The 9655-nt window shown below is 43.9% G+C and overlaps 2 protein-coding genes across 2 annotated transcripts; one reads left to right on the top strand and one right to left on the bottom strand.

Annotated features, from left to right (window-relative positions):
- Window positions 1–1373: 1373 nt before the first annotated feature.
- On the bottom strand, window positions 1374–2182 carry aard (alanine and arginine rich domain containing protein). Its single transcript, XM_028395592.1, has 2 exons — window positions 1841–2182; window positions 1374–1733 (listed from the first exon to the last, which is right to left on the bottom strand). Exons 1-2 carry the CDS (start codon window positions 2063–2065, stop codon window positions 1611–1613), a joined length of 348 nt encoding a protein of 115 aa, XP_028251393.1. The 5' UTR covers window positions 2066–2182; the 3' UTR covers window positions 1374–1610.
- A 1893-nt stretch (window positions 2183–4075) lies between these two features.
- rad21b (RAD21 cohesin complex component b) lies at window positions 4076–9641 on the top strand. Its single transcript, XM_028395559.1, has 14 exons — window positions 4076–4323; window positions 5167–5374; window positions 5972–6101; window positions 6241–6340; window positions 6557–6663; window positions 6750–6959; window positions 7054–7176; window positions 7268–7396; window positions 7494–7717; window positions 7809–7965; window positions 8063–8208; window positions 8295–8480; window positions 8579–8662; window positions 8801–9641. Exons 2-14 carry the CDS (start codon window positions 5231–5233, stop codon window positions 8990–8992), a joined length of 1932 nt encoding a protein of 643 aa, XP_028251360.1. The 5' UTR covers window positions 4076–4323; window positions 5167–5230; the 3' UTR covers window positions 8993–9641.
- The last annotated feature ends 14 nt before the right edge of the window (window positions 9642–9655 follow it).

Raw genomic sequence — 9655 nt, 5'->3', positions numbered from 1 at the left:
TAAGGACCAACTCATTACAAATAATCACTGCTCATCTTTAATGTACTCATACCCAATTATGGGTCAATTGTCTAGGTCTAGGGTTGGACGATATTGGCAGAAAAATTAATCACGTGAATCATTGTGGCATTTAGCCGATAACGATTAATTTGACGATTAATTGATGACAATTGCACTTACATGTTTTTGACTCTAAATCGCCACATTGTTCTAAAATGATACTGACAAATCATCAGTCAAGTTAACTCCTTCATTCTAACAGGTTAAGCTGGTAAGTAGTGATTAGTCACCAACCAGCCATGTTTGAAATATGTATTGATAACAGATGCACAAACTGCTTCATAATAATAATGAAGCAAACATTTAAAGTAACTTTGTCCTTCAAATGTTCTTATCTTAAGGTCACAGAGCAGTGCATGTCAACATTAAAATTAAACAGGACAAATAAGTTCAGAAAAGTCACATCAGTGATTATTAAAGTTAAAAAAAAAATGTGTCTGTGCAAATGAACCTGTGACTGGAATATGTCCCACACTAGTGCATGTTTTCACTCAGACTGTAACAGCAGCAGAAAAAAACCCAGACAATTCCACATTTAAATGTATGTCTGTGCAAATCAACCTACGTTCTTCCAGCGCTTAGTTTTTTTTCGTAAGGAGCACACTGACTAAACGTATCGTGGATTCTCGGCTGAGTGGAATTTATTCCAATATCTGCTGGAGGAGACTTCGCTGTTGTAATGTAAGCTCTTGGCTGCTGGGCAGTGAAGCGTAAACTGTTTCGGACACTAAAAGTAGTGATGGTGATGATCACACTCGGTTCTTTGGAGAGGTTTGGGGATGTGCTTTGCTTTGTTGGTAATATGGTGAGATGCATTACATCTCAACTGTATGAAGTCTCCTAAGTTACAGGAAACCGACTAAAATGTCACTCGGCATTTAGTGCTTTCACCCAGGCAGCTCGCCATGGTAACCAAGAAGAAGGATGTGTTTGAGCAGGAGGACAGAGCAGACAGAACTTACTCCCCCTGCCTTAGACCAAAAACAAGATACACTGCCATGTAAAGACAACATCCACACAAATCCTCTTGACCAAGACCTTTCGGCCAGCATAAAAGAATCTACACACATATCATTCAGCCGGAGCCCAGGCCCAGCCTGGTACTGTAATTAACAGAGAAAAGAAATGCAGATCAGCACAGAAGGGATTTTTTTTTGTCTGGGACATTCCTTAGCCCTTATGGGACGGACGTGGACTTGAGGAGGAGCAGGAGAAAGAGGAGGGCAGCCAGAGAGTCTATCCAAACAGAAAAACCTCTGTGGTGGTTCCATCTGTCATCTGAATAAGGACACTGAGACTGTGTTCATGCACATTTGATTTTTTATTTCGTCTTTACATTCATTATATCAGAGGGACAGACTGTGTCCAAACACCTGTCTTCAAGCACAACTCGGCATAAGTGCAACATTTTCAAAATAGGATAAAAGTACTTGAGTACTTTACACTGACACATCTGTCATTTTCAGTTCCACCAGAGTTGTCTCCTGGGCTGCAGAGAAAAAACATGTCCATGTTTCTTTCCCAGAGAAGAGGCAGTGTTCTGAGGCGAGTTATTGCTGATCATCCCCCTCAACGTCCACTCCCCCAAAACTCTCCCTCCGCAGTCTTTGGATCTCTGTGTTGAGCCCCAGTAGTGTCTGAGCCAGCTGGAGGTCCTGTGAGCGCATTTCCAGCTGCATGCCCGCAGTGAAAGAGCAGAGTTAGCATGATGGAGGGACCCAGAATGCTGCTCCCAAAAAAAACTACATCAACAAACACAGTGTGGCTGTTCTCAGCTTACCAGTTCAGACCTCAGCCAGGTTATCGCTCCATCTATCTGCGCCCGCCTCAGCTCTTCGTTTGCTTGGTAGCTCCTGCTGATGCTGACGGGTCTGACGGTACAGCCGGAGTCCTGAGGGTCTCCTCGGGACTCTGCTGTCACTCTGAAGGCATGAATCAGTTTGTTCTTTATGTTCTCCAGAACCATAGTTGACAAAGTGTCCTCACTGTGACTGTCCCGGTCCATGTGTGCAGAGTGTTTACTCTACCTCCCAGTTGGTAAACACTTTGCAAGTCCACCAAATCTACCGGGCTCCTTCCCTAGAAAGGATCTCTCCCAAGCAGCTGCAGTCACCCCTTTGCCTGCCTGGTGTTGAAATGGCTTGTTTTTGTCATTGTTACTATGGAGAACCACCCTCTGCCTGCATGCCCTCCTCTTCCCCCCTCTTCCCCCATCCTCCTCCTCCTCCTCCTTTCGGTAGCCCTAATAAGAATGGTCTAAGATCTCGGACAAAGACTATTGTTGCCTCCAAAAAGGAACTGAAAGGACCCCTCCAACCACCACACCCTCTCCACCCGTCTTTCTCTCCCCTCAGCAAATCCTGCCCCCCATACAATTCCAGTGTGAGAAATGTGTTGTGAGTGAGCTCTCATTTAGACAAAGTGCCCACGAATAAACCTGTGTGTGTGTGTGTGTGTGTGCTTACAAAATACAAAAGCCATCACACACCCCCCAGTGGACTTTTTTTCAGTACTTCTCCCTAAATAAGACCTGCTTGTCAGCTTAGGAGACGGACAGGTTGGGCGAGTAGCAGACACTGTCTCAGTGTTAGCTGATTCACAGGCACAAAGGCCATCCTACGGTGAAATATAACCAGGGGCCTTTGTGCCAAACTCCCTGTGGAGACTGTGGGATGGTTTTTTGGCAACTTCTCCAAACTTTCTGTGTAGAGATGAGACAGGGCTCCAGTGTGTTTTTCCTACCTGGCTGTAAAAAGGGGGAGAGGAAGCAACATAAGGAAGACTTATTGGGTTTTTTTTTGTAATGTAATTAAAAATCTCTGCTGTGTTTTTCCTCAAAACTCTAAAAAATAATGGGCTCTGATTTGTTATTCAGTCATAATCTACAGAGATGGATATGCAACATGGAGCAGTTTCACTTGTCAGAGCTCATAAGATGTGAGCTATGACTCCATTTGTGCAGAGAGGTCTGTGGAGCGTGAGAAGAGGTTGGAGGGATTGGGCTGTCACTCCTGAAGGTCAAGGAGGCAGGGCGCTGCATGACAACGATGACGAGGCCGAACAAGCTGCCATGCAGTGACACAGACTGAGGCTCAGGTGGCGAGGACGGCTGCAGGGAAGTTGTGGTGTTTGTGTTTAGATGCTGGTAATAATGTACTTAGACTAAAAACAAATAATTTACAAATTTAACTTCTGTCTTTTAAATGCACTTTCTGTGTGTGATGGGTCATAATCTTCTGTGTGTCTGTGAAAAACTGCATTAATTTGCGGGGCTCCATCAGAGAACAAATAGAGAGACAACCGGCTATCAACTATTTTATGGAACATTGGTGACTTTGCTGCCCCCTAGTGGTACGTTTAAGTTCTTGCAGTCTTGAAGTGATGTGTGTTTATATCTAATGTAGGTATAATAATATAGGCTATATTTTTAAAATGCCTACATTTCACACAACATCCATATTAAATTGAGTTGACAGAAGATGCTGATCTGATAGAACAGGTTCATATTCACAAATAATAATTCACAAGTGGTTTAGGCTCAGCTTTATTTTTTCTATTTCTGTGTGAATGTGCTGCAGCAGCCTGAAAGACTGCAGAGCTCGGTCCTTTGGCATAACAGGGGCAATGGTTTCATTCTTCCCGTGGGGCCAAATGTCACTGATTTATTTCCTTTCCTTAGTTGCAGGATGTTTTTGTATAGCCTATGTTTTAAGCAAATTAACAGATAATAGAGCTTTTCTAGTGCAGTGATCTTCCCTCTGCATGAGGAAAACATATTCCAAACTATAGCTTTGGGTTTATAGTCCATTTGATTGTTTACACAAAAAACCTTGATGATATTGGAGCAGGGATTCAGCTTCATGTCAACTTCATGGTCCTGTTTTTTTATTTAAATGTTTGTTGAGTTTCTGTGTCATGTCTTTTTATTAAGCTGATCTAAACTTTTTCAAGTTTAATAAAATTAGGCTGCCTTAATAAAACAGTCAATTGCTGCTTTACTCATAAAGGATTTGAACACAGGTATAAGAGTGTGCACAGGTGCACAGCTCAGCATCCCTCCCTGCCTGACTCTCACATCAGCACCTCTCTGCATCCTGCTCAGGTTTCTGGAAGAGGAGGGAGAGAGGACGCCATTTTGGTTGTTTTAGTGCAAGAGACGAATAGGAGGAGGAGGAGGAAAAAGAGGAGGCTGATTAAAAACAAGCACCAGCAGCAACGACAGCCCGGCTGGCTAAAACGGGAGCCTCACCAGACGGCCACACGGTGAGTCACATTCATGTGTAACACATTAAACATAAGATCAAAACATTTGTGGACGGGGTCAGTGAACGCATCCTGCTACCTTCCGGGGTTTTCGATGACAGATGCTAACGCTAGGTTAGCTGCAGCATCACCTGTAAGGATACAGGGGAGCATCAAAGGTGACTGAGGTACGTTTATGTCATTTAAAGCGACATTAGAAACAGCCTTTGTATAATGTTACTGTGTCATTATGTTTTGTTTGAATAAGTGTCTGTTTGGGTTAGCTTTATAGAGCTCCAGACACTTTAAAGACTATTAAATACTGAGACTACTGCCCTTCCTGTCCTAAACTACTGTATGTTAACATGTTTAGTATATCAGAGGTTGACTGATGCTCCATTAGCTGATATTGATGTCACAGAAATACCTGTCTTGGTCTTTTGGCCAATACTTAAAGAAAAAAACATATTCGGGAAAAAACACATCTGTAATAGAATAGAATAGAATATACTTTATAATCCCTTTGGGAAGGTCCCTCTGGGAAATTTGGGTACCAGCAGCAATACAACACCAACAGTCAGAGCGAGAGTTAAATAGAATAAAATAGAATATAGTGCAGTAAAAAAAATAAAATAAATAAAAGGTAAGAGGAATTATTTACAAACATTGCACACCAGCATAGATGGTCATGTGAAAAAGATGGTCATAATATGTTATCTTCAAAATATACTTTGGTCTTCTTACCCATTTGATAAAAAATATTTTGATTGACTCCTTTGTTTCTTTCTTATTCTTATTTTGCTTTGTGTTTGTGTTGACTGTCACATCTCTGGTTATCTTTCTTGTTCTTTCCCCTCTCTCCAGGCCTGACACCCTCCTCCCCCCTCCCTTCCCTTTTCCCCCCCTGTGGTGAGGAGGCAGTGGGACGATGTTTTATGCCCACTTTGTGCTCAGCAAGCGGGGGCCGCTGGCCAAAATCTGGCTGGCGGCCCATTGGGACAAGAAGCTGACAAAGGCACACGTGTTTGAGTGCAACCTGGAGAGCAGCGTGGAGAGTATCATCTCACCCAAGGTAAGTCACATTCACATTGGCCCCCCCAGTAATTATTCTGTTGATCTGTCAGCCCACACTTTCATAGTGATGCACTCCATCACCACATTGGACTCCCGTCTTTGTAAGACTTAAAAAGGTTCTCTTGTATCATCCTTGTCCTTGACATGTTCCCATTGACTTTGTCTATTAAAGGTAGGGTAGGAGATTTTGAAAACTCAGTGAGAGATTTCGAAAGTAAACACACGCCCCTTTCTCTCGGAGCTCACACCGAAGCCACGCCTTCCAATCACATGAAGACGAGCTGCAGTCTGTGACTTCGGCCATCATGCACGTACCTCTCTGGTGTGCGCAGAGCAGAAAGAGAGTGACAACCAGCCAATACACCGCACAGGGTCGTCCCGGAGGATTGGCTGATGTTTTTTAGCATTTATGGCTTCCACAGATGATTAATATTCTTCATTTTAATGCGAAACTGCCGAACTAATTGGTTGCTATCAGATTGTAAAGAGAAGTTACACTAAACAAAAAGTGCAACAGAATGAAATCTCCTACCCTACCTTTAATGCAAGAAGGAAGATATCATTAATAGGTAACATTTCGATATTTTACTTACAGGTGAAAATGGCTTTACGGACATCAGGTCATCTGCTGCTGGGGGTGGTGAGGATCTACCACAGGAAGGCCAAGTATCTGCTGGCGGATTGTAACGAGGCCTTCATCAAGATCAAGATGGCTTTCAGGCCAGGTTAAGAACAGCATATAAATCAACATCAGACTTCCCAGACCAAAAAAAAAACTAACATTCAAGTAGCAGTGCCTTTGATTGTGTCTCATTTCACTTCAATAATTTAGTATATTATGCTAATAAAACTCTGTTCTTTCAGGGGTGGTGGATCTTCCAGAGGAGAACAGAGAAGCAGCCTACAATGCAATCACTCTACCAGAGGAGTTTCACGATTTTGACCAGCCGCTACCAGACTTGGAGTGAGTCCTTCATTTTACTCCTGAGAGAGCTGCTGAAAAGTACTTGAAAGGGCAAAAATAGGCTTAATAAAGGATAGTTTTCATATTCAGAGACACCGACCAACCTGTTGTTAGAGCACATTTGGCTGGTCATTAGTCTTCAGTCTTTATAGAGGCTTTGCTCCTTAAGGGGAAAAAAAGGTTCAGTGTAAATACAAGGTGAATTGTTTTGTACAGTGACATTGACGTGGCTCAGCAGTTCAACTTAAACCAAAGCAGAGTGGAAGAGATCACCATGAGGGAGGAGGTGGGCAACCTCAACCTCCTGCAGGACAATGATTTTGGTAAAGTGTCTTATTTTTCTAAACACATTTTTGATTGTACTTTTACTCACTGCACACACACAAAGACATGCTGTTCTGTTACGCAGCTGACTTTGGGATGGATGACCGAGAGATGATGCGAGAAGAGAGCGCCTTTGAGGTGGACATCATGGGGGCATCAGCTTCCAACCTGCTGCTGGAGGCTGAAGGTGGAGCTAACCAGATGGCGGATAAGTCCAACCATCTCCAGTATGATGATCAGTATAAGGACGACTTTGGGGACAATCCTATGGAGAGCAGTGAGGGCGGGATGCTGGGTAAGACCTGACACAGATTAGTGAAGGATTGTACAGTTTTGAATGAGAAATTTTCTGATGGCTGCAATGCTGTTAAACTTGTATTTGTGTTTAGTGGATAAGCTGCTGAGCAACGAGGATGGAGGCGGCATCTTTGATGACCCTCCTGCCATCACAGAGAGTGTGATGATGCCTCAGGACCACGGAGATGATGACGATGATTTCGATGCTCTTTCAGGTTGGTTCCACACACTCCTCACTAAACAGTTTTTATTTCCTCTATATCGAGGATAATGCATCTAGTCTGATGTGTTTGTGTGTGGTGCTAGCTGGAGCCCCAGACAGTCCAGACTCAGGCCCAACTGAGCCTCTACCAGCCATGGCTGACCAGACAGAACAAGCAAACCTGGTGCACAATGAGGAAGAAACCTTTGCCCTAGAGCCCATTGACATCACAGGTAGTACAGCTGGCGTTTTTTTTTCTGACTGATTTCTCAAGAGGAACCTAAATTAAAAAATTCTCCTTTTGTCCCCTTCTCTTGTGTGTCCATGCAGTGAAGGAGACCAAGGCAAAGCGGAAGAGGAAGCTGATTGTGGACAGCGTGAAGGAGTTGGACAGTAAAACTATCCGTGCGCAGCTTTCTGACTACTCTGACATCGTCACCACCCTGGATTTGGCCCCTCCCACCAAGAAGCTGATGATGTGGAAGGAAACCGGTGGAGTCGAGAAGCTTTTCTCACTTCCAGCTCAACCGCTGTGGAACGCTCGGCTGCTTAAAGTAATGCAGCCACAGATACACACAACATTGTTAAACTAGCAGTCATGAACCTTGTGGGCAAAACCTTTGCATTATTTTCTTCTCTCTGTAGATGTTTACAAGATGTCTAACACCGCTGGTACCAGATGAGCTGAGGAAGAGGAGGAAAGGTGGAGAGGCTGACAGTCTGGATGAGTTCCTCAAGGATCTGGAGAACCCAGAGGTGCCAAGAGAAGAAACCACAAGCCACCAGCAGAGAGACATCATGGGTAAAATGGCTAGATGCATGACATTGCAACAGTTGGAATATTAGCTGCACATGTGCTTTAAATTACAAAAATAGTCCTTTCTCTGTTTATCTTTCAGACCAGACGATCGTGGAGGAGGCCAGTGCTCTGCAGACATCAGCTGTGGAGGGCAGCAGGACGACACTAGACGAGTCTGTCATGCCACCTCCATCCTCCCAGCGAGGCCCAAAACGGAAGGCACAGGACGCGGAGCCAGCGCTGCCTGTTAGTAGAGCCAACAATGTTTTTTTTAACTTTGTGTTACTCTCCAACCTGCAGCCTGTCTGTGCACTGTGTCCTCTTCACTCCAGATGGGAACACTGGATCAACAGCAGCAACAGCAAGGGACCAGAGCGTCTAATGCGTCCCAGCAGCTGGAGACATCCAGTGTGGATCTGCCCCCAGAGGAAACAACCACCAACATCAGTCAGCTGATAGAGCTGGATCTGCTGGCCGACAAGGAGAAGAAGAAGAACGAGGATGATTCTGATGAAGAAGTAAAAGAGCGACCCAAAAAATTCTTTTATGTGTTTATTTATTCAGCATGTAGCCTTTGTTAGTGTTTGTAACCATGTTTGTGTTTTTTGTTTTTTAGGAGGAGGAGGCACAGGGAGGAGACCAGGACCAGGAGGAGAGGAGGTGGAACAAAAGAACCCAGCAGATGCTTCATGGCCTGCAGGTACACGTTCTAAATTGTTATGAGAAGAAGAAAAAGAATGGGACACACACACACTGAAGATGATAGCAGGGAGATTTTTGCTGTTTATGTCCTTGTATGCTTCCCTGTCCCACATTTCTCTCCCTCACTCTGACACAGAGGGTGATGGCTAAAACAGGTGCCCAGTCAGTCAGCCTGCTGGATCTGTGTAGGAACAACAACAGGAAGCAGGCGGCTGCCAAGTTCTACAGCTTCCTGGTTCTGAAGAAACAGCAGGCGGTGGAGCTCGTCCAGGAGGAGCCTTACAGTGACATCACAGCTACGCCTGGCCCTCGCTTCCACATCATCTAAGAAACACTGTTTCCCTTAAAAAGTCTTTATTTAAGTTTTATGTTCTCATAATTTTTTAATGTGAAGCAGTGGATATGATTTATTTAATGAAACAATCAACTTTCTTATTTATTGATTTCTTCACTTTATACAGCTCTTATTTAATACTAAAAAAAATATGTTACTGTATCGGCACCTTACAATTTAGAGCTGCCATCTCTCTGTTGTGTTGCACTGGCATGGCACCAAAGTGAAGGAATGTCTCAAAGACAACTGTATGTTTACACTGTGGTGACTTAACCATATTACTTAATTCTGTCCCACTACTGCAGGAAGAAAATTCTCATGTCTAGAGGGAGCATGCACTAAAAACAGTGACTACAGTAGTGATTTGCAGACTCAACCAGCAGTTAATACGTATACAACTGTAGTGTAGCACTTTAACCAGTACATCGTTGCTTTTGCTTGGCTTGCAGGACTCAGTGACAGCTGTGCCCCACACGGATGGCACATACTAAAAGGTGTGATTGGTAAAGTTATTGCCTTCAAGGTAACGGGATCTGAGTTAACACTGGAGATCTAAGATGCCAGCTTTTACAAAGAAACAATGCACTTTCTCTATGACTGACAGAAGATGAGACTCCTTCTGCTGTCTTTTCAATTGGCAGTGCACATAATAATATA

Source organism: Parambassis ranga, chromosome 2, assembly GCF_900634625.1.
Source record: "Parambassis ranga chromosome 2, fParRan2.1, whole genome shotgun sequence".
Lineage (NCBI taxonomy): Eukaryota > Metazoa > Chordata > Actinopteri > Ambassidae > Parambassis > Parambassis ranga.
This window is presented reverse-complemented; position numbering and strand designations above follow the sequence as displayed.